The sequence below is a fragment of the Hippocampus zosterae genome, chromosome 7, assembly GCF_025434085.1.
Source record: "Hippocampus zosterae strain Florida chromosome 7, ASM2543408v3, whole genome shotgun sequence".
NCBI classification, from domain to species: Eukaryota; Metazoa; Chordata; class Actinopteri; order Syngnathiformes; family Syngnathidae; genus Hippocampus; species Hippocampus zosterae.
In genome coordinates this window covers 22,381,187-22,406,041 of record NC_067457.1, presented here as the reverse complement: position 1 = coordinate 22,406,041, position 24,855 = coordinate 22,381,187, and the positions used below count along the sequence as shown (strand labels likewise).

Here is a 24,855-nt window from a genome sequence, read left to right as displayed (position 1 = left end):
AGCCAATCAATTGTAGAAAGAAATCAATGACAATGAATAGCCAGTGAAATTGTATCCCTTCAAGTCAATGAAAGAGCTTCTTGAAGAGCTTTTGCGTCCCCGGTCTCTTCCGTGTCGGATTGCTAATATGCTAATCTGTCGAGAGGTGGCTATTAAAGTGCTTAAATGAGGTTAGCAGCAATAAATATGCTAACGCATGCTAATGTTTAGCATGTTTGAAAGATTTGTCATGCTTCCAAAGAGACTTTAAAGGTAGTCATTGTGTACATGGTGAAGTCGTAGACTAAACATGGAGGTTTTTGGATAAAACATTGTTTGAGCACCACTTCCTGAAAGACCGTCACCAAGGTGATGGTACTAAGAGGATCACCAAGTTTGGTGGTGATCTGCAGCCTGGGAATTTTTGTACTTGGATTTGGGTTTCTGGAGCGTGTTCAGGTATTTAGTTCTGGTGTGTGTTTAGGTCTCTATGACATCATAGTAAAAAATCCAGAATTTTTGGTATCTTAGTTCTGGTTTTTGGGGTGTTTCATTTTCTAAATTCTGTGTTTGGTGTGTGAGTTTCTGGGTGCAAAAAAAGAGTGAGTCAACGTCAGTGTAAATATAGCGATGCGGTTGGGAAACTTCATAACGCGAACCCTGTCATTAAAGTTCTACTGGTCGGGGACCGCCACAGTGACATCACTTGCTGTCTGTCTCCAGCTCATTCCCAACACATTCTACACCGTGCAAATTGTAGAAATGACCTTTCAATGTACTCCGTTAGCATGTGTCTATTTTGACTTTGCGAGGCTATTTCCTGCCACATCTTAACCCAAATTGTGGGGAAACGGCATCCTATCTTGCCCCATAAATTCTGCCTAGCAACATGTGACCCTATCGATCTCACTAGGAAGAAGTATTTGTGTCTGTTTAGCGACATGTCTGCATCTTCTAGATTATGTTTATTTTATGGTGATGTTTTTTTTAATTAAGAAGGACAACAAATATGTATTCTACTCACTGATGCGATTTAGTTCAGATTGTTTTTTTTTTCAAATGAGGGAGAGGCACATTTCAACATTTTCATTTAATTTTATTTATTTTTTAAAAATGTTAGACTAAATTAATTTTTTGGAAATATTTCTGTTTTGTAAAAAGGTACTAACATTGATTTTCATCATACTTTAATCAAATTTATTTTTTGAAATGCAGAAATTATCTTCTACAATGTTATTTTAATTATATTTCATGTCATGTTGAATTCACAATTATGTATTTCAATTCATGTGAAAAAAAAATCCAATTTTGTTTGGGAAAGCAATTTTTTTTCCATTTTTATTTCAATTATTTTAATGACATTTGTTAATGTTTTTTTCTCTCCATTCTTCCCAATGGTGGGGAAAATGCAAACATCAGCAATTAAGGAGGTGTTCCAAAGTCAAATTAACCTCCACAGCATCGGTTTGTGCTCCAGTTATACTGGTGATGGTGTGTGTCTACTTTTGGGCTTGTGTTTGACCATCTGCTACCAAGCTGCAGGAGCTCAGCATCTCTCTGTGTCACCAAGCAGTCTGAAGCGTTGATGTTTGTCAGGAGGATTTGAGTTCCTCTTGCCACCTATGTGGCATGGCCGCCTAGCCGGATGCTCTGTCATGCAAGCCAACGAGTCTCGCTTGGGGTGGACACATTCCACTCTCGAATGTGAATGTGCTTTGCATGAGTGGACACGGAGACAGACAGCGAGGGAGACACAGTGCATGTCTGACTGTCGTGTCTTTTGTCCACGCCACGGATAGGATTTATCCATTTGTGCTGGAGATGTGCTCAAGTGCCTTCATAACCCAAGTGTTGTGGAATTGCTCCCTTCATTCAGTTTAGGACTCGCAATTTATTCAGCTGTGTATGTGTGCAATGTCAAGGCTGTGTATGGGTGCAGTTTCTGCAAAACAATCGACTACGCGGTCCTTGGGTACAATTCCACGACAGCCAGAAAGCATCATGCTGTGACACTGATGAAGATGAGTGATTGTTAAAATAATCAACAGAATGCTTCAAATTAAAGGCCACTTCATCGACACGCCACGTCTGATAATGTCTTCAGTCCTAATTGAATCCAAATGTCATTTAAATGGCTCCAGAGCCATTAGAATTCATCTTTCGGTGACGCTAAGAACGGGAGCTGGTTGCTTTGAAAGCGGTCCGAGTGAGCTCCGTGAGCGGCTTACCTTCAGCGGGCAGCGATGGTCTACAGCCTAGCCGGGTTGTGAGCGTGGAAGGCCGGTAGAACTGCTGCCGTCACCGCTGCTCCCCTCCTCCTCCGGTTCCGAATGGCTAAAAGAAAAATGCCTTTCGCTTCTCGGCTGGATCGGACGTGCTGTGCGGAATATTTTTTTTTAAAAAGCGAAAGTGGGTGATGGTGCTAATGGTCCACTTCCTCCTCCTCCTCATCCACTACTACCTCCTCTAGAGCTCTCTCGCCCTCTCCCGGTCACGCGCACAGTCGACCGGCTAGGCTGCTTTCCATTCGGGGGTTAACCCATGGCTCGCGGCGGCTGCTTTTTCGGGGCTGCTGGCGGCGGACATGTCGTCACGGGGATTTGTGGGGTGGTCCTAGTGCTGGAGTGGGTTTGCCGGGGCTCCTCCTGCCGCGTCATCTTGCGTGACCCTGTTCGCGTGAACGCGGACGAAACTCGCTCACGCACGCGCACGGTCGCCGTCTTCCCGTCGAATCTCTGTGAAAGGTGGAAAAATGACGAGGAGTCGTCAGGGACACACTGTACTGTCATTCAAGGATCACCTCTCACACATTACTGTTTAGGTGGGAGTCGGGAGGGGGGGGGGTTCACAAACTGAAATGTTTTTATCAGCACAAGTGAGTTATACACGCCATATAAATTTGGCGCTTTTACGGACACAAGTGAAACGCTTTCATACATAACTTGACATTTTTTCCACTCACATACACAAGTCATCATGAGCAAAAGTGACATTTTGTTTGCTCACCTCCACAAGTCGTCGCGTTCTTTGTGTCGGGATGATGCTTGCAGTGGAGGTGTTTAGATCCTTTAGAACGTAAACATGTGGGACAATTTTAAATATGACAGTGGAGCGTTCAAACACACACACGCCAAAACATGAATGCGCGCGCACGCACACCCGTGAAACGCTTTTTCAGTCCATAGTTTTTCAAGATTTCTGAGCACATTCCTGGACGATGTGTGAAAGCATGAGTTTCACAAATATATGCGAGTTTAAAAAAAGGGTGTGGGAACATTTCACAGTTGTGCGTGAGTCAATCCAAAATGATTTAGTTAAGCTTCTCTCAAAGACACAAGGCGTGGACTTCTTGAGATATTTGCAGCAGTTAGTTACTCATCATTCACATCGATATGACGTCACCACCACACACACCGCTGTGTGCGTGTTTAGTTTGGCCACGATACTCGATACACTTGGGGCGACTTCATTTTTCTTCAGTTGTAGCGAAAGTAATGTTAGTTTATACATTTTCTTTGCGGGCATGTGTCAGTGCAGAAGAGAAGAGCAAAACAAACCATGCATAAATCCTAATTTAAATTGCAATAGTGGCATCTAGTGGGCAGTTCTTTGTTGAACTCAGCAAGATTCCGACTAGAGTATTGCCAAGAATTGGCAATAGTTTCCAAGTTGGCCACGTCCATGGAACCAGGCGCCACCTGCCTCATAAACATTCCTGAAAATCCCAGATTAAAAGGAGAGTCCAAAATTACGAAAACAAAATGGATAGAGAGGACAACATCATCAAGTTAGATAGTAAAATGTGTACTCCAATTATCTAATTTAACCTAGTGTAATTTATGTCAAAACCGAGGAAAAGCAGTTGGGGTCAAACATGAATGGAAATCACGAAAGATGCACAAAAAAGTGCTTGCTTCTGGCGCCATCTTGTGGCGTTCGTCAAAATGATTTTTTTTGTAACAATTGAACAGGTAATGAATTTGCCATTAAATTTTGTACCATTCTATAATAACCAAAATGAGTACTTCTGTTTGATTACTATAGTAGTCGTGGTAGCAGTATTTAGAACAACATTTGAAGGACAATCATTTAAGCACTATATAAAGATGTATTGTAGAAGTTATGAAAGAATTACATTGGTCAACAGTCAATTTTAATCTGATGGTCTCGAAACGTCGTTGATACTGATTACAGTACAAAAATGCCCTTTGTTTCTATCACATCATGTTTTTGATGTATTTTTATTTTGAAGTTTGGCCTAAAAAAGCTTGCACAAGACTTATTTTCCCATGTTTAAATTTATGGCTACCACCTGTTGCTGAGCCGAACACTTCATTGATAAATCTATTACTATATTACATATTATTTTGTTGTTATATTACTATTATTATTATGAAACGGGAGGGCAGATTAAGAATCAGTAAATAAATCATTAACAGTTTACTTTACCTGCATCTCTGATTAAAAAAAGAAATGTTGACCAGAGTTATTCTAAACAAGAGTGTTTTCCCCTTTAAGTAACAAGACTGGTTATAAAAAGTGTCTGCCTCACCATAGAAACATTCAAAGAGAGAAAATGAAGAGTAGAAGGAAAGACTTATTTTTATTTACTGAGAGAGGAAGATTTTTACTGTACACGATGACAATTGAGGGGCAGGTAGGTGAGTGGTGACCCGAAGTTCACGGGTCGGACTGGCCACTCTGGCCTGTGTGGTGAGCAGGCGGTGTGTAGGTGCCCTCCTTAATCATCTTGTCACGTTGCTGGCGGATGGTGTACAAACGCTTGTGCTGTAACGGCAAGAAAACAAGGACAGAATCAGATTATTTTTTTTCATTGTACCCTCTGCAGTTGGAAAAAAAACAAAACAAGGCATCAATAACTACCATCTTCTGCCTGTGCATGCACTCATAGAAGTCCTCAAACTCCAGCCGGCACTCTTGCTTGGCGCGGGTGAGCCCGATGCCGTGGGAACACTCGACCAACTCCTTCTCAAAGGCGTGGCAGCGCGCAGCCCGCTGGTTAGGCTGCGACCCGCTCTGCAGCAGCAGCCAGCGGTCCACGTCCACGCCCAGACGCGACTGCAGGTCCACAAACGGCATCGTGCTGAGGAACAAAATAGTCCACTTTAAGGTTACATAAAAAATTTGAAAAAAACACACACACTTCCTAAGAGAAACATTTTTTTTTGGGGGGGGGGGTATCTGGAAAGAAATAAGTAAAATTGTTTATCATTTCTGGGGATGACAATGTGAGTTGTTTAGGGGAAAAAACATTGCTGATTTGGTCCAAGAGAAAAAAAATATTTCACCATTGGTTATTTTACCGTGACAGCCAACTGTCCTCCAAGCGTTATCATCATGAATGACTGATTGGCCGGACCGAGGAATCATGCTATTTTGCCGTCAGTTATTTTGCAGTGAGTTTTGCACGGTGCGTGGTTCCTGCCTCGTTTCAACCCTTTCTGTCTATTTACATTAAATTCTAACATTTGTTTTGTCACTGAAAATGGGCTGTTGTCGGCATTACAAACCTAACCCAAACACTAACTATAACCCTGACACATTCAATAATAATAATAATGCTCTTGCGACGCGGGGGCCCAGTCTCATTCGGCTGGGTCGTCGCAGTGCGTAGAGCCGATCAGCTTCACCAGGGTCCACCAATTACCACGGTCATGGGCCAGGTCCGCTGCATCCTCCAGGGTAAGGCCCTGGTGTTTGAGATCCTCTCTGATGACATCAAGCCATCTGGTGTGGGGTCTGCCGCGTGGCCTTTTCCAGCCGGCTGTCGCTGGATCAAATGAGAAGATGGCACGAGTTGAGTGTTCCGGGGGTAATCGGAGGAGATGACCAAGCCAACGGATGCGCCTCTGAGCGGCCAGTCGGGATGCAGGGGGCTGAAGGGTATGTTTTCGGAGGTCTGAGTTGGAAACATGGAGGTGCCAGCTGATGTTCAAGATGGTTCTTAGTGACCTGCTGTCAAAGCCGTCGATCCTCTTGGCCTGGGTCTTGTTTAATGGCCAGGATTCTGCACCATACAGGAGGATGGGAAGAACTGCTGCGTTATAAATGCGCATCTTGGTCTTTTGGGACACTGAGTGGTGGCGCCAGAGGGGCCGCCACAGTGACTGCATTGCCGCGGCCGCGAGGGCGCGTCTGCGGTCAATCTCTGGCTTGAGATCGCCGCTGCTGGTAATAGTGGAGCCCAGGTAGATGATGGAGTTGACAAATTGCACTTCGTCTGTGCCAAAGATCAGGGGGGAGGGGTTGGGTCCATCACCGATATACATAAGTTTGGTTTTCTGCCAGCTTACTTGGAGGCCCGGCTTTGCTGCTTCTGTTGGTATATGGAGAGGGCACTGCTGAGGTGTTGGAGGGAGTTGCTGAACAGGGTGGTGTCATCATCGTATTCAAGGTCGGTCAGGTGGAAGTTGCCGAGCGACACGCCTGAGACTTGCTCCCGGACTCGGATCATAAGGTGGTCAATGACACAGTTAAATAGATCAGGAGGGGCCACGCAGCCCTGTCTGACCCCGCTTGACACATTCAAGGAGTGCTTTATATGTTCGGGTGTCTATAGGCCAGCAGAAGACACTTTACGTTTTTCAAGTGTAGAGATTGCGTGTTCAAATTGTGTAAATGTAGAAAATCTAACGCGTAAAGAATACAATTACAGTTTCTCGCGCGATAGAACGCGAGGTGGCGAGTTGCCGGTCACGGTAAACTCACAACGACGAATATTCTATTGTAAAAACCTCCTGCGCCGAAAGGGTTACGTCAATTTTATGGTTTAAGACTCTCAAGGTAAGGTCCAATTATCATGAAATTGTCCATTACAACCACTTGCACAAAAATATGAATGATAGTTTCAAAAATGTCGGCTAGCAAGTATGTGAGCACGACAGCTAGCCAAACAGTCCCCCGTCAATGACATGTCGTGCGAACAGCGACTCAGTCCATTTTGTACGTTGACAGAAAGTAATAGCTCAACTTAAAGTCTACTTCCAATCGAAAACTCGGACTTAACATTACAATATCACCATAAAAGGGAATGAAATCATATTACCGTGTATGATAGGCGTCAATTTAACCTTCCCCCGGATGTACCGTTTTGCTTTGCGACTGTCGTAAAGTGAAATATGTGTCGCGATAGTCGTACGCTACTGCTTCCTAGTGGACATAATAGGTCAAGCAGAATACACGTCACAAGTACAAAATAGTTTAAAACGAAACTGTGAGATCGCTCGTTGTTAGTTTAGTTAATTGGCTCCCTATATCCGACTCATATTCTTTTCGTCCCAGCCATGTCGAATATTGTTTGACTGTACAGTGCTGGAGATTCATTTAGATCCCAAATCCCCTAAAAAAAATTTTTAGAATTGAATAAATGAAACGAATAATTAGCATGTCTAAAAAGCGATTTTTATCATTTTTGATTAATTATTTTTACTTGTAATAAGTTCGCACAAAACAAGTTCGAGGATGCTTTGTGTCGAATTTTATTCGGGTCGGGGATGAATGTATTCCATTTTGGGATGTGGAAAAAGTGAAGCACTGATTAAAAATAAATACAGAGTCAATAATGTAAACATCCGATTGTGTTTATTTCGCCCCCCCCCCCCCCCAAAAAAAAAGGTCATTCACAGTCCTGCAATTGCATCCTCACGCCATGGTGAGACTTTGACAGTGACAGGAAGTAGAAGAGCGGTTTAGTTACACTTAAATATTGCTAAATCTATCTTGTTTTCACTCAAATATCTCCAATAGACGCTTGGTCAGTAAGGTACAGGCCCGTGGTACATTCGAGTGCTTTATCTCAGGCAGGGAGAAAAATAAGTAAAAAGTGCAGCAAATGAAACAAGCAGCCGAAGACGAAAAGTTGCACGTCGGACATGAGGAACATTCCACGCAGACGCAAGGAAGCGTGTCAACCCCCGCCCACTCCAGCTCATAGGCAAGAGAAAAGCTGAGAAACAATTCAGGCCAGTGAGAATGAGAAAGACGACCATCAGTGTTTACCTCCAAAATCACAATTAAAAGCATTCTATATACATACGTACATACAGACACGCACAAAATATCAGTGAACCACAAAAAAAAGGTTTTGGAGGTTAACACTCCAGTCACGTCCAACTTAAAAGGCATCGTGGTGTGATCTTGAATTTGTTTGCATGTAACTTCAGGGGAGATATTGAAAAAAACTAAACAAAAAAAACCCAACATGCCAATGTGCCACAGGCACACCGTATAGTGTGTTAAGTGCTGACTCCATGAGTGAAAATGTTCCACTTAATGGCCTTTTTCCCCTCCACACTCTGTGAAATGTGTCAAAAGTGTTTTTTTATCTTTGGGCTTTCTTGACCAAAGAATGTCACAGCAGTCATAAGATAATTGCAAACCATTTTGAAATGTTTGTAGTAGGGGGGGGGGGGGGGGGGGGAGACGACGACGACGACACATACGTCTACTTTAAATGCAAACGCATGATGATGATGACCAAGATGATGGTGAGTACCCCCACCAACGGAAAAAAAGACAAGCTTGGTTAAAGTGCAAAAGTGCGCATTCAAAACCAGCAAAAAGAAAAGAAAATTCAATATGCTAACCAGTTAAACACACACACACAGAATGACAACTTCAGGTATGTGCAAACATCCGTCAACATCATTTTGTTGTTGTCAACGGATACAGTGGTGCCTTGAGAATGAAAGGAGACTGATCTTTACGTTGGATCAAAATAAAAACATTTGCTCTTACTTTGGAAAAGAATACGAAACATGTTGGCCTACTTCCTGACATGTTGCAGACCAAACCAGGAAATGATTGATCATGTTTTTAGTGCATTTTCTACACTATCAATTTGACATAATAAACCTTTTTTTTAAATAATAGTGTAGAAATTAAAAACGAATTGAAAATCAGATTCATCAATCGACAAAATAATACTTGCATTAATAATTACCGGTAAATAAAATGTAAAGGATGACCTAGTTTGGCCATCGTAACGCTTTCATCGAGTCTCCTTCAGCATGCGGGATTTGGCCACTTGGGGGCAGTATAATAGTTTCACAGCTACTGTGAGTCTGTGAACTGCACTGATTGCAAAGAATAAAAAAAAATATTAGCCCGTGAGTATTCCGAGATATGGCACTCGTATTTCAGAATTTAACTCAGGTCAATGCAAGAAAAAATAAAGTTGAAAATGCTCTAACGACAGCCGGGATCTCAAAAATTTAAGTCGGGTCACTTGATTCTCGAGGCGCCACTGCGTTGCGCTTGCACCTCCCAAAAGTCTGTGTGGCTCTCGTAGGTGTCAAAATGTTACTTACTCAATAAACAGTGTAGTACTCATCTACAGAAATTTATTTTGTGTATTTGCTGTGCATTAACGTTGGTAAATCTTCCACACCAGGCTCATGCGCACACAGCAAGTGACGAGTTGAACAGAACATGAGGGGGAAAACAAAGCCACAGTTTTTCTTTCATTCTCTCACACACACACGTTCACACACACGCGTTACACACGTGAAAATTGTTGACTGCCGCTGGGGCTGTGCGCCAGGTTTCACCTGCTTGTGTGGAAAACTTGTACCTCTTTCTCCCCCCCAAATTAAATAGTAGCCAAGGCATTTTATCCCAGGGAGTAAACACGCACATATAAATCTCAGAGGTAGAACTCTGACAATGAGAAAATTGTCAGCCGGTCGCCAGGGTGGCGCGTCTACTGGAGGCAAGAAAGCAGGAAATAAAACAAACAGGAAAAAAAAAACAACAACATTAAGGGAAGTCAGAATGTTTGTTGTGCGTTCCTGAGAGCTGCTGTCTTTGAAAAGACATTTGAGCGTTTATTGAATATGCTTGGTATTCAGTCGGTCTACTAGCGCGCCAAATTGTCTTACCAGTGAAGACAAAGACTTGGACTAGTAGATCTCAAGATGGATATCCAGGATATGGAAGAAATGCTCAAAAAGCTTTTCAAATCTTCCGGCATCTCACACATACAGGACGACGTTGGCGTCGGGAGGACAGTGAAGGCCTTCAGTGGGGGTGCTCATGGCCCGGCACGAGGCGGCTTGCGCGGGCAGCGGTCCCTTGGGCCGGCGGGGCGAGTCGCAGTCATCTGACGTCAGCTCGGCGATGTCGTCCGACTGCGTGTCGGACATCTCCAAGTCGCTGCGGATGCTTTCGGGCTGAGCCAGAGTGACGTCGTGAAGGCCCTCGTCCTTGTCCCGCACCGAGCCGCCCGGCGACAGGCCCGCAGCGCCGCCCCGCCTGGAGCTGCAGTCCAGGGGCTCCTCCCCTACCATGGTGCTCGCGGGGGCGGCTGGAGCAAGGTCCTCCTCGCTGGTCAGGCAGAGGTGGCTGGGTTTGGTCTCAATGTCCACTTGGATTTCCAGGTTGGTGCACTCCCTGAGGGGCGTCACCCACCCAAAGTGAGGATCTTCATGATCAGAGGTGGGCAACCACAAGACCCAAACAAAAAAAAAAAGGGGGGTTGACGGGAAAAAGGATGTACCTGTCAGGCAGCGTGTAGGAGGAGATGATGGAGCCGGCCATCCCGCGCGTACTGGCACAGTCGCTCCCCGCCCCCAAGCTCCCCGTCTCCTTCTGGGTCGACTCCTTGGCCAACTCTCCCGCCTGCACTTCCAGCCTGGAGCGGCACGCAAACACCTCGGGTGTCACTCTGACGTCATTCGAAACCGTCTTAAGCGCCGTCCTCCTCACCTGCTGTATTTGCCTGCGCGGGCCCCCAGCGCGCCGCCGGCCAGGGTGTTGAAGTGGGGCGCTTCCCCGACGGTCCCCGGCACCATTGAAAGCCCCTCACTGGGGGAGGTGGTGCTTAGACCGCTCACCGCACCGTCCAGGCTGCTCTCGCCGAGGCTTGGCGACTTGAGCGCTCGCCACGCATCCGCCACTGAGTCAGACAATATTGTATAGAAATATAATAATTACTATCATCGTACCGTATTGGCCCGAATATAACACGGCTCTGATTATAAGACTCTTTTTCAAGACTCAAGTTTGAAAAAAAAAAAGACTTTTTGAACACCAAATTAATTTTTATCCAGAAAATAATGACAGTACATCTGAAACAAATGATTCTAACAATATACTGTATTTGAGAGAAAAAGCATGTTATTTTGCCTCATTCAAATCTTAATATCAGAACATTTAAATATGTAAACTAAAGTGCAATCACGTTCGTAAATGAATGGCTTCTAGTTTTTGAAATGTAAATTACATCATAACTCCTCCTCAGCTGTCGATCTTCGACCCACTTTTCTCCAGATTGTCGCTACGTTTCTCCATTTTGTTATCTCTTCTATTATTTCATCTCTTTTCTTTCTTACCGCTATTTTTTATTTTTCTTCTTCGTGCAACCGCTATTTTTATTTTGATTCTTCGTGCAACCGCTATTTTTATTTTGATTCTTCGCGACGGGTTCGCTTTGGCCTGGGCAGTCAAGTTCAGCATTCACATCAATGGTATCTGGCGCCATCTAGCGTCGTGAATTGGTATAATGTTTAGACCCCGAATATAAGACGACCCCCCCCCCACACTTTTTCAGTCTTATTTCAATGCAAAAAACGCTGTCTTATATTTGGTCCAATGTGGTATTTGTTTGATTTAAAGTTGCCCTACTAGTAAGGACAAAGCGCATACCAGTACACACACACAACTTAAATTGGTTATCACGGATGGAAGGATCAACGAAAGGCTCAAAGGGCTTTGCACCAGGCGGAGGTCCTCCTCACCTGTGATCGGCCCATCGTCCTCATCAAAGTCGATACGCACCCCCCGGCCCTTCCCTCTGCTCACGCCGCAGCCGCCTCCTCGGCACAGCGAGATGGGCACCACACCGTAAACGTATGCCAACATGATGGGCACGCCGATGCCTGATGAGCGACCAAAAGTTGAGTACACGACCGCGGCCACTTTTTGAATGTTAACCTTCGAATTAGACCAAAAGTGTTGTCGTGGTTCGGATTGCTCACCCACGCTGACGGCGGCGATGACGGGCGCGGTGAGGATGGACAAGGTCACGCCGCCCGTGATGGCCAAGTTCCTGCGGTGGCGAGACGTCTTCTTCACTTCGTAGTGAGCGTGGATCTGCGGAGCGTATAATCAGTGCCGTCTCCAAATAAAATAGAGCGGTCATTGTGTTTGTGGAATTTTTAAGAACTCTGAATGGCGGATTTATTCACTTTTAGGGATGAATGAGGCCTCGTTTTGGAGACTCAAAGCAATTCCACAATTGACTGCCTCTTAAGCTGCTCATGAGGTCTACTGTATGTGCTTCTCACCTTGCGGCCAACATAGACGGGGATGCCGATGACCATGGCAGGGATGGCGATGCCGGCGATGAGCGTGATGCCCACGGGGGCACCGATGAGTGTGCCCAGCTGCCACAGAATTTTCTTCTTCCTGCTCCACGGCTTCTTGCCCCAGAAGGTGCAGCCAGACGGGCTGCGGTGGAAGAAGCAGGATGAGGATGAAGGTGTGTGTGTGTGTGTGTGTGTGTGTTTGGGGGGGGGGGGGGGGGGTAAAACATACAGTCAAGCCTTGAACCTGTGAATACTAAATACTAAAATATTCATATCTACCCATGAATGAAAAAATGACAAGGCCTAAGGCAATTTGCTTCTTCTTTGACAATCGCACCATGTTTTTTAGGTTCAAAGAAAAATATTAGAATACAATACAATACATGCTGATGAATGTGACACTTCAAAACATCATTTACCAATAAGATCACCGGGGTTAGTTTATACATGCATGGGTAAATTGCACATGCTAATTTCCATTAGCCTGTCTCTAATGCTTTGCATTATGTTCGCATTAAGCTAGTGGACTTTAGATTCAAAACCAATATGGTTTGGTGAAGCATTTTACCAGAAAGGTGTCTTTGGGTAAAAGCTATCATTAAATGGGCAATCCAGATCAAATCCAGATTAAATTTGTGACCCAACCGACGCAGTCATTTCTGTATTGTCATATGGATGAGGATGGCGAAACTGCGGCTACCTTACCTCAGGTAGTGCAGGTCCGAGATCTCCTTCATGCACAGCCAACAGAACTCGCAGCCGCACACGGCGCAGGTCATGTGATTGCAGCTGCCGTCGTTCATCTTGATGATGTAGGCGCCGCAGCGCGGGCACGGCTTGATGTCGTCCGCTACACGCACACACATCACACATGAGACAAATCGGTCAACCGAATGCACCATCTGAATACGACAGACAACAAATTCAAATAAACATTTTCAATCTAAATCAGACGTCAATTTTTTTATGAATGTTGCGATTTGATATTTTTATTCAGTAGTTGCATTTACACATTGTACAGTGTCCTTCAGTGGCCAAAAATGTACCTCTGCATAAAATACATCATTATCAATAGCTGGATTGAATTTGTGACCCTTGCATGAATAATTCAATTAAAGTCTGATTTAGAATTTGAGCAAAAATTGTCCGCAAAAATGAATCGAATTGAAAACAGGAGCTCCTTGGTGGCAAGATGATTCGGCAGGTAGCCGGTTAGCTTAGCATGTCAAGTGTGTTTGTTTGAAATGAGGATGCTGGAAACACACCTGCTGCCCTTTAAAGGTCATTTTGGCCTTATAGCTCAAAGTTGACGTGTGTGTGTGTGTGTGTGTGTGTGTCTTTGCTTGTCTTGTTTTTGTCGACGCTCGGCACTCTTGTGTAACTTGCATCCTCATTGTCATTTTTAACTAAATATGAGAATATCAGTTCAAATTTCTTGATATCTGTGCAGGTTTTCAATCATTCGGGTTTGAATCGAGACAACTGGACACTGAATTTGTTGTATACTTTTCTTGTTTGCCCAAAAAGGCTGACCCATGACTCGGGTAATTCGGCAAAGTTAAAAAAAAAAAGTGTATGAGATCCTTTTTGCGCATCTCTAAAGTACGGATTGCTGTTTGAGAACCCCCGGTTCAAAGCGTTCATCACCTGGTCCCTGCTCTTGGGTGTAGCTTGGCGAGTGGGTATTGTGCGTGTGCAGTGACTGCGCCCTCTGCTGGCGGGCCGAGTCACAGGTCTGGTTGGGGTGCCAGGCCTGTTTGCAGTGGTAGCAGAACTCGGCGCCACAGCCCTCACGCCGGCACACCAGCCGGGGGCAGCTGGCACAACCGGAAGCAATGACGGCAAACCTGAAGACAAAAAAAAAAAATGTGGGCGGGCAACACTAAAATAAAAATATAGCAGTTGGGAGAAAAAGTCTACACACCCCTGTTCAAAAGGCTAAGTTTTTGCAGATTTAATTTTTTTTTTTTTAATTTTTTTCCTTTCCAAAGATTTTTTTCCACCATTAATGTGAGCGTACAAAAAGACAACCTGGTACAAGTAAGCTACACGGAAGATATTTATAAACGCAAAGATGTCATTGTGTGCGGGAATGCTGCTGAGCCTGCACGCCAACAGAATGATGAATTTCACACCAGGATGCAGCGCACACGCATCACAGCCAGCTCAAGTGCAAACACACACACAAAAACAACGTCCCGGTCACGGTGCGCGCTGATGTGTTCAATGAAGTCCCGTTACCCTTGGCAGCGCTTCCTCTCTTTCGCATCCACCATCGTCATGGCAACTGACAGCCGCAGCAGAGGGCCCAACACTCTCTCGATAGGCCAGTCAGCACACACATTTCCAGACACACACACACGCACGCTGATGCGCAGCAGATTCACAGCTCGGAACATCCAGCGAGATCCATGTGTTCGCATACGGAATGTTCCAGATGCCCCGATTACCTCCACCTGTGCCACAGAGTGCACACCTCCACAAAAGGCTAAAAACCAAACCGCAGCTTGAAACGAGGTTAAGTCGGGAGAAGCCTATGCACTCCAGTCTTGCAGGTGGCAGAAAGGATTTTTTTTGGGTGTGTTGTTTTGGTTTTCCATTGTCCCTGTACCACTTGAGCAAAATGCAAATGAACCGTAGATGTAGCAACTTTGGGCAATTTCCACAGTCCATGGATTGATGCAGTTACAAGTAAGTGAGTTTATCACCGACCAATCAGAGTCGATGTGAGAAAGTGTCTAATGGAGGACTTGGGCAGTTTTGGCTGTTACAATTGTAACTAAAAAAAAAAAATTGTACTTCTATCACAACATTTTGGATTTTGGCCTGTTTTACTGCCACTTCTCCTCTCCTCCCCCCGCTTGGAGAGCGGGGGGAGTCACTTTCCCCGAGACTGTTTCACTTGAGTCCTTGCGACAACATCAGGAAGTGTCTGAGTCACATTAATTGGGTTGTTTCACTTGCACAGTTGGGGACGAATTTCATTTCTACTCCCACATCTGTTGAGTCAACAAACAGCAGTCGACACATAACCAAAGATGGAATTCCCGTCCACGAGGGCCCCCGTGACGGCGAAAGGTGCCACCCTGGTACACGACATGTGTTGTGTGTCGCCACAGCTGCTGTTTGTGAGCCGCCATGGAATTATCGGTGAGTCAGCACTGGCGTCAGACGCTGCCCCATCCTTCAGAGTATTGAGGTCAGCAGGAGGGCTCGCCGTGATACTGCTGACGCACGCACACACACGAGCCTTGATTTGAGGTGTTTATCAGGGAAAAGGATTGCGTACTTGTTCATATCTACGTAAACTTTAGTCTCCTTTCAGCAACACACAAGGGTGGGGAAACGTTCATCCTCAAGGGGCCACGTGTAACTTTTAAAATTGGAGATGATTGGAAATGTTGAAATAATCGTGGTGTAAATGCGGGGTGGGTCTTAGGTGGCCCACGGGCCACACTTTGCCCACCCACCTACTGTACACATCCACGCAGCCTTTTGAGATGAAACAGTCGCCTCTCACTTCTTCCAGTCAGCCTCACCAAAACCAACATGACACCCCCTCTTTCTCCTACACCTCCGAACACGATTTCCACTTTTGCAACATAGAATTCAGTCTTTTTTTTTTTTTTAAATAAGTAGATAATATGAGCAACGTTTGCAACCTCTGGTCCTTATCAGGGTCAGCCATGTGGACGGCGGCTGACCTGAAGCAACAGCGCTGCATGAAATCGTCTCGATTCCAGATAACGGAAGAAAGGGGAAGTTGATTGACGGGAACAATGTCAAATTTCGCACCCACAAAATGTGCCGTCATTTCCTCAACGTCCTGTGTGCTCATTGGGACTTTACATGCGTCTGCAACACTCACGCAACGCCACGCACTATATACTGTAATGAGAACCAATACAAAAGTTGTCTGGGGGGGAAGAAAAAAAATGTGTGAGACAAACCGAAAGCCACAAAGGCAAGGGCAAGTTTTTGTGGATGGAAGGGGTAAAACTATTGGAAAAAAAATGTCAGACAGTCACAAATTTTTAATGGTTTAAATTGTGGGTGTCAAACTCAAGGTCTGGGGTCCAGATCTGGCCCCCCGGGTAATTTAGTTTGGCCGGCGAAAGCAAATCATGTGTGTCAACTTGCTAAAATCTGTCCGGAAATGTCAAATAGTCTTGTGTCAGAAATAACGTTGAGATTTTGCAATAATTTTGTTACCCGGTTTATACTCACTTAAGGATGTCCCCCGCCTACTGCCCGAAGACAGATGGGATAGGCTCCAGCACCCCCCCCCCCCCGACCCTTGTGAGGATAAGCGGATTGGAAAATGGATGGATTGATTATAATTAACTAGACTGATTTCAAAACTAGTAATCTCTTAATTTCTTGTGTATATGTAATTATTATATTATTATTATAGTAATTATTATAATATATATTATTAATAATTTGTGGTTTAGTGGCCCGCCCAGGGAAGACCTAACTCCAAATCAGCCCGCGACTAAACTGAGTTTGACACTCCTGGTTTAAATACGAGGTGCTAAACTACTTTCGCATCGGCTACGATGCTAGCTGGCATGCTAGCACAGCTTACCCTTCGAAGCCATAAAGGCCAGCCCGAGTTACCTGAGCTGTTGAGTGTATCCCTTACCCGCAATCGGGTGCCGGGCACCACCTGCAGTCGGGGTCCGAGGCGAGGCATCGGCGCAGCAAGAACTCCTCGTACTTGTCCAGGAGCGCGGCGTCGTCCAAGATGTCGGCCACCTGCCGGGGCGCCAGGCGCTCCGCGCACTCGGGGCAGCTGAGCTGGACGCGGCTCTCTGTGATCTCGATGCGCAGGTACTGGCGAAGGCAGCACAGGCAGGAGCGGTGGCTGCAGCCCAACAGCTCGGGCAGCTGCTCGGCCGGCTGGCGCACCAGGCACAGGGGGCACTCCAAGAGCTCGCCGTCCTCAGATGGGGCTTCGCCGCCCAGGGAGGCCCGGCTGGAAGAGAGCCGCCCGGAGGGGGTGCTCGGGGCGGCATCCTCGGGGGCGTCGGCTGCCGGAGTGGGCGCGGGTGGCACCGGCGGGGTCGGGCTCAAGGCGGTCGATGGAAGAAGCTGCTGCTGAGCGTGGGGCGGGTGGGATTGCGGCGTGGCGGCCCCTCCTTTGGGGCCCTTGGCCGCCCGGGAGCCCCGCTTGCCGTGGAAGAGGCTCTGAAAGGAGATGCGGCGTCGACGTTTTCCGGCCGCCCGGCACTTTGGGTTAGGGACGCCGCTCAGTGAGGAGTGCGGTGACTCAGAGTCCTTCTCCGAGCCCATTTTTTATTTGGAGCTCGAAACAGTCACAGTCGGAGATGAGGAAACGAGAGCCTCCGTTTGAAAACGTTTAGCGGGAAACCAGATAACTCAAGACTTTGGGCGGAGCATGGAAATTTGAGTACCATACTCGAGAGACTTCCTTTCGGGAGCTTTCAGAATGAAAATAAAAGCCAAGTGAAGACTTTTTCTCCGACTTTGTACATCTTCATTTCCCTTGTTGATGATTTGTCTCTTTCAGTGCGGGACTCTTCAAAAAGCAACCCCCCCCACCCTACCCAAAAAAGGCAAAAGAATCCACAACTTGAGAGCAGAGGAGATCCTTGGTCCTTCCAGCCGCTGGGCTCTGCGTGAGGAAGACGAGAAGACAAAGTTTAACAAAGAGCACGCTCGCTGCAACGCACACTCGCTCTCTCCCTCAGAATTCCTGCCCGTGACATGATTTGTTTTTCATACCAACGCACACAAGTGTGTACAACGCGGATCCAGTAGATGCACAGGCGCCGTGCAAAAGAATAATTTGACAGCGTAGAATTACGATCACTGATTAATTGGCCGATTTGTTTTTTTAAAAATGAATGTAATCTATTTTTGGTCTTGAATTGGATTTGAATTACAGGTCAAACATACTTTTGTCTTTTAGTGTAACAACAGACAGAAAAATCTGCAAATTGGCTTTTTTTTTTTTAAATGTCATTATCTTATGGTGTTATCCATTTTAATTGAATCAACGATCGACGCAGCTTTCTCGATTCTTTTCTATATTCAAGCCCGGTGTTCATGTTCAACTTAATAATGTTCCAGCGCCACAATAACAAATTGTAGATGATTTAAAATCGGGGTGGAGTCAATTGAGAAATGTGGAAGGACTTTTTTTTTTTAATTCCTAAAAAGAACTCTGGTGCAGACTAACCGACTGTATGCGCTTCTTCAGCAGCCAGACAATTAAAGCCTCAATTAAACGCGTGACATCATCCAATCAAGTATTCATGGGGAGGGAGGGGGGGGCGACTTTCTTCCTTCCACTTCACGCGGCGCTGCCAGAGCTGTTGCCACGGCGACGCCGCCATGAGCCAGGCAAACAGCGGGCCTCGCTGTGACTCTGGCACTTCAACACGCACGCGGCAAAAACATGCGTGTAATCCCCCCACTGCAAACACACACACACACTCGCAGGTTTAGAATAAATAAACGCGGTCACATTTACATTCAATATTTGATTTTACAAAACAACTGGAGGCATGATCCACTCTAAACAGTGTCAAATAGTAAAACGAAAACTCTTTGATCAATACTTTTGACCTTGTTTTCAATTGTTGTATGAAACGCTCATCGATTGACAGTTAATGGGCAAATGAAAAGGAGTAATAACATGCGGAATTCGTTTCAACAAACGAGTTTGGTGACCCCGGGCCTCGACAGACACACGCCGAAAATAACAACAACGTGGCCGTCGGCGGTTGCCGTGGCAACAACCCATCGCCTTCTCAAGGTCGAAACGTGGGGTTTGCCGTCCAACAAAAGCCCAGTCGTCCTCCATGAAGCCAAATAAATACACACATAGATGCGCAGGCTGCCTGCCATCTGTGATTAAAAAAAAAAAAAAAAGACACAATTTGTGCTTTGATTCGCTTTGTACTTGTGTGTGCGTACGTGATGCTTTTGGATTCCATTTGGCAGGCTGATCAAAACCCCACAGCGGGCGTCCTCTCGACAGATAACAGGCCTCAAACTGCTGCTATTTTTCCTTTTTAATCTGCTTTCGTTGAAATTCAACAGATGTGTATGACCGCACGCACACACACGCAAACGATACTCACACATCCACTACAGATGAAACAACAAGTGTCAAGTACCAAAGTCAAACTGCTTTCTATCATGACAACAACAAGCTGTCTATGTGTGGACAATTAGCAAAAATCACACGACCGGTCACCATTTTGTGTCGGTTTCACTTTTTTGAATGGACTTTCTTCGCACGACTCATACCAACAAACAAGCAGCGTTTCTAAACCTGAATGTGAGCATGAACCACATAAATTACTCAACACAAAAAAAAACAACGGTCACCCGAGTCTCATAAAAAGTAGCAGTTAGCATGCTAGCCTAAAAAAAAAAAAACAAAGAGCACAAACTCACATGACATCCCACATGTGCAAACAAATGCGCTAGCACGTTACGCAAAACATATGAAGTCAACAAAACAGGACATTGGAAAGGCCGCCGAATTTTGTTTTTATATAGATAAATTAAATCGAACAACAACACCGCGATTCCACCAGATGGCACCAGAGTAATTAATTGCTTTAGCACTGAAGACAAAACAGCTAATATCGGAGTTTTCAGCCAATACAAAGGACAGAAAAAATATATATAATGCCAAACCGAATCATTTTCTGAGCGATTAAGTGAAATTGGATCATTTTCCAGTCCAGTGGTTGGGAACGATATTGTGGTTGAAAGCCTGGAGCTTCATGTGGTGCACGGGTGAGTGAACGTGCGCAGGAATCGCTCTGTTCTTTGGAATATAATGCACGCTAATAAATCATACGGCAGCTGTGTGTGAGTGTTAATGTGTGTGTGTGGCAGATGGGTCTGAACAGGTTGAGATTCAACATTTTGTTCCACACAATTGTCTTCCCACGCCACGGCTGCTCTCAGCAACACACACACACGCACACACACGCTTATCTAATGGACTACGTCACTTTCGCTAAACCAAAACCAGGAACATTTCCCAAACATTCTGCGAGACATGTTTGCAATCGAATTGCATCAGAGCAGCGAGACGTCTCGCCATTCGCACTGTATGAACAACATACAGTTCTAAAAAATCCTGCGCCCGTTTGTGACTCATCAAAAAGTTTGATAAAGTGTAAATGCGTGTTTGTCGATACGTGCCCCAATACCGACTAGCGCCCGATCGATTAATCAGCCGGCCGATATGAGCAAAAATGTGTCTTTTTTGGGGGGGCTCTGTATGTTATTAACATTACAGCATATGACGTTCATCCGACAGACCTCCATGAGGAAATTCGGAAAAGGGTTTCAAAGTAAAGGACAAAATGGTGGCTTTTATTGTCACTAAAGTAGACTTTCTTCCATCGTCAGCCAGGACGCGATCGTTTCTAATGGACAACAAAAAAAATTGTCAAAAGGCCAGCGCCGCGGATGAAGTGCCCCCGGCTTTTAGAGGATGGCAGCGAGGATCCTGAAGTGGGTCACGAAGACGTAGAAGAACCGGTTGTTCGGATCAATAATTCAGGTGTTTTCTGCAACCTCCCGCCCAATCCGTCCCGCAAAAGGTAAAATGGGACGCTAACAGGAAGTTGGCGTAACATCACTCGAAGCTGCTGATTGGTTCCATTGGGAGGATTTTACTTCTTCCTTTAATCACGCCAGTGAATAATCCAAATGAGGAAGTTTTGAGCTTTAGCATGAACGGAACTAAAAAAAAAGATGTCAAAACTCTTCCTATGAAAATCGCTCGAGACACTCAAGAGTTGGACGCCATTGCCATCCTCGCTGAATTCATTCCCATACCTAGTGTGCTTGCAAATGTCCCAAACTGCTTTTCCGTCCTTCCTTTCTTTCCCCACCAAAACAACTGAAATGAGCCAATAAAGTGTTCCCAGAAGTCATCTGACTGTTACGAGTGAATATCTTCCACGAGCAGAAACATGACTAATCTGGAAAACCCCATATTAGCCATTAAACATGTTTTATTATTTATTTTATTGTTTTTTCCCCCTCACCAATTAGAAAAAATAAATAAAAAAGCAAAGTGTTGCGCCATTTTTATGCAATTTACCTTCCATCTTTTTTTTTTAGAGAACAGATGAAACTACGACAAGATTTCACTTGTTAAACAAGATGGTTTTTTTGGGGGGCCCGGTCGCTGAAACTATGAAAATTGATTAAGAAGGAATTTAATCAAATTTGAAGTAAATTCTTTGATCATGGGAGAGGACATTTTTTTTTCCGCTGAATGAATCATTTTTTTGTACATCTTGATGCACACTATAATTAATTAATCGACTTTTCTCTCCAGTTTAAACTACTTTCAAGTGGGAAATAGATCACGTTCACCATCAACATTGCAAATGCCTGCAAGCAAAGCAGCGCCCACACTGAATGCAGTAACCATGCATGCAAAGTCCTCAAAATTTCGCTTGTGTGTGTGCCTGCGTGTGTGTGTGTGTGTGTGGAGGCGAGCTAATGGCGCTGACCCAGCACACACACACTCTAACACGCCCCTCTGACTGTGTTTGAGAATTTTCTTCCAGAAACACTTTTACCAGCTGAAATAAGTGGTGGGGTGTACCCCAGGGGTTGCATCTGGAGCCATTTTTCTTTCAGATGTCCCAATGACGACGACACGATAAAAGTAGTCACAAGTTGCTGATTGAAGCTTGCACACTGGCTTCATTTTATGCAATTTTAAATTGTGTTCTTGGCTATTTTGCTTTACTATAGTTTCCCATCAGTGAGACTTCTGGCAGCCAGCACTGCGTTGGCTATTAAAAAATAGTAATAATAATAAAAAAAGAAAAAAAAAACAATAAAACTAATTAGGCAAGTAGCTGGCAAGCATTATGAGGGGTGTGGTTAATAGTTTTTCCCCTGGAAGCGGCGAGGAGTTTTGGTGCGTAAAATGACAAACAGGCCCTCGCCGCTGCTTTTTTACTGTCAATCCAGGAAAGGAAATCATCAAACTTTGACGCTCATATTAGACGGTGGAGAATTGCTTCCTACTGGCAATATTATCAGATCTTCCCAGGAACACAATAGGCAGAAGTCTGGAAACCGATTGCGGCCGGACCGAATGAGCTGCTAGGTTTTTCTATCCTGAGTAGGAAATGACAGCACAAAGAACGGACACGCGCACACACACACACACAGCGTTCGACAACCGAGTGTGTAATTATCCTCTACTTCGTGTAACGTGACCCATGCCATGGTGGGAACCCGAAGCGCTTCCGCATGAAGTCACTGCTCTGATGTTTCATGGGGGGTGAGAGGGTAGGGAGGAAAGGAACTTGTCAGGAAGCAAATAACAACTGAGAGAGAGCAAACCTCAGCCAAGTCTGAACAATAAGCCTGAAACTTAAAAAAAAACAAAAAAAAACAACAACAACTTCAAAGTAGCGGCAGACAGCTCACCAAATTCTGATGATCAGTTCTGTTGTTTTTAAAGGCAACGACAACAAAAATGCACCTTCAAATTGTGAATACAGACAATACATGGTTTGTAGGGTCGCATTTCAAAGCACAAAGAGCGAGTGAAGTTTAGTTTCAAAGAAGGTGCAGCGATGAACAAATCGGGACAAATAATTGCCGGTTTTGTGGGCAGCCGCAATAAATTTACGAGTGTCGCAGGTGCTTATATGTGTTGTGTGAAGGTTCATAATTCGATGCTAATTTTCATTACCCGTGTATGACATTTTCCATTACATGTTAGCATTAAGCTAATGGACTTTTGCAAGACTAAACTGTATTTTCAGATTTCATTCACTTTTCTGTTGTACTTCTGTTGTCAAGTTAAAAATACACTTTAAACTTCAATTAATATTTTAATCCTGCCTTTTTAAGTATTCATTCAAATTTAGATTTTAAGGACTCCCGAATGTACACACACAACATACGTCTGAACTCGAAAATGTTTGCTGCTGCCCCCCCGTCCAGCTGTGCTGCTGATTCCGCCTGTGAATTATGTATTGTGTCTCCTTCTCTGGAAAAACACACACGGGGAGGGAATGCGAGGACGGGAGAGTATTTTGGGAGTGGCAACACGTTTGGAAAAGCTTGGAAAGGGAAAATGAGGGAAGCTGTAGCTGGATGGAACTACACGCAAGGCATGTCGTCTTGAGTCATGGCGTCTCATCGCGCGGAAGTCGAGGAGCCTCGACACTGTGGACAATCATGTCTCTCCTATGTCTCCCTATACAAGGAAGCATATGTTGCCTAGAGTCATCTCTAGTCATGTTGTGAAAAAGACTATCTAGTCATGTCCATGTTGCCTGTAATGTTAGCAGGCTCTCCACTATTGGGAGATGGCATCATCTCTCCGATGAGGACATGTTGTCTCCAGTTATGTTTTTTCGTGAAAATGACATTTTTCCCTGCCGTCTTGTCTCACTGGAAGAAGCCACTCGGCGTTTGATCATTTCATTGTGTGTTTCACCACAATGCTGCATGAAGTCATGTCATGACACCGAAGAATGTTGTCTGTAGTCATGTCTCTGCACACTGGAGACATGTTGTCTCTTGTCATATCGTGTCCAAACGCTTAAGACAAAACGTGTCTCTGCATTGAAGACATATCTCTGCAATGAGGACACTGTGTCTCTCCAGAAAAAGAGATTATTTCAAAGAGTGGAGTGTCTGTAAAAAGTGCGTCGAGTGATGTATTAGGGTCTCGATAGAGTTGTCTCCCCAGAGGACACGTCTCTAACGATGCGTAGACTGATGTTATGTGCACTCTTAGCAAGGAGAACTTGCCCATCTTTTTCATCATGTCACTCAGTGGCGACATGCCCATTTAAGTGCGTTGACGGCGAATATGCGCTGTCGAACGAGGTTGGCTTTCCAGTGAGGGCATGTCGAGACACGAATCGGTAAGAAGTCTTCTTCGGATCCTGCCTACTCGTGTTCGCTCTGCTAAGACGTGCCCGCCGTGCTCGCCCGCTGACGCATGACTCGGGGATATTTCGGGCATCGTCCCCGAAGGGAAAAATGCCCCGTCACTTCTTGTACTTCCACAGGAACGGCAGAGAGACTTCACCTACCAGCTTTTCGCCCTCGATGCGGAGAAGAAGGCGTCTCTCGCGGGCTTCCTCCTTCGGTTGTATCGCCCGCTCCCGACGAGAAAAAAATCAAAATAAAAAGCTCCGCGACCAACAGACTCTTCCTGCTGAGCGAATCCCCCTCTCGGGAGCTGAAGGTGGCGTGAAAAATCGCTGCGCCCCGGTGGCTTAGCACGATTTTCTGGTGTTGTGTGATAGCTGCAGCTGTCGCTTTCTCCACCCGCTCCGGTGCGTGACGTCATGGAGGAAAGCCCCGACCAGTGACGTCAGCGCGTCGACCTGACTCGAACCACGCCCAGCAAGAGAGCACTTGGGTGCAAATACATAACGGAGTCTATTTATTTGCCCGAACTTGTAACTTTCCCGCAGGCTCACGATCTTGTTTCCAGCGCCGATTAATTATGTTATTAGTAGGCTTTTGGGGAAAACATTTAACCATATATATATATAAA

At 45.2% G+C, this 24,855-nt stretch overlaps 3 protein-coding genes across 8 annotated transcripts in view; all 3 read right to left on the bottom strand.

Annotated features, from left to right (window-relative positions):
- Positions 1–2,639, bottom strand: part of macf1a (microtubule actin crosslinking factor 1a) — a 114,847-nt gene extending 112,208 nt beyond the window's left edge. For 4 of the 6 annotated variants that reach the window (XM_052072460.1, XM_052072461.1, XM_052072471.1 and 1 more), the window contains exon 1: positions 2,208–2,639. The gene's annotated coding sequence lies outside the window, so the exon portion shown is untranslated. The remainder of the gene's footprint in view (positions 1–2,207) is intronic. The other 2 variants (XM_052072472.1, XM_052072470.1) reach the window with 1 other exon arrangement.
- Positions 2,640–4,563: 1,924 nt separating this feature from the next.
- ndufs5 (NADH:ubiquinone oxidoreductase subunit S5) lies at positions 4,564–7,137 on the bottom strand. The gene is made up of 3 exons (XM_052072644.1): positions 7,046–7,137; positions 4,864–5,083; positions 4,564–4,767 (listed from the first exon to the last, which is right to left on the bottom strand). The coding sequence occupies exons 2-3, from the start codon at positions 5,077–5,079 to the stop codon at positions 4,660–4,662; spliced, it is 324 nt and encodes a 107-aa protein (XP_051928604.1). The 5' UTR covers positions 5,080–5,083; positions 7,046–7,137; the 3' UTR covers positions 4,564–4,659.
- A 1,977-nt stretch (positions 7,138–9,114) lies between these two features.
- Positions 9,115–24,659, bottom strand: rnf19b (ring finger protein 19B). The gene is made up of 10 exons (XM_052072555.1): positions 24,386–24,659; positions 16,951–17,943; positions 13,953–14,152; positions 13,011–13,155; positions 12,285–12,447; positions 11,976–12,090; positions 11,736–11,876; positions 10,705–10,894; positions 10,496–10,630; positions 9,115–10,389 (listed from the first exon to the last, which is right to left on the bottom strand). Exons 2-10 carry the CDS (start codon positions 17,598–17,600, stop codon positions 9,972–9,974), a joined length of 2,157 nt encoding a protein of 718 aa, XP_051928515.1. The 5' UTR covers positions 17,601–17,943; positions 24,386–24,659; the 3' UTR covers positions 9,115–9,971.
- Positions 24,660–24,855: the final 196 nt, after the last annotated feature.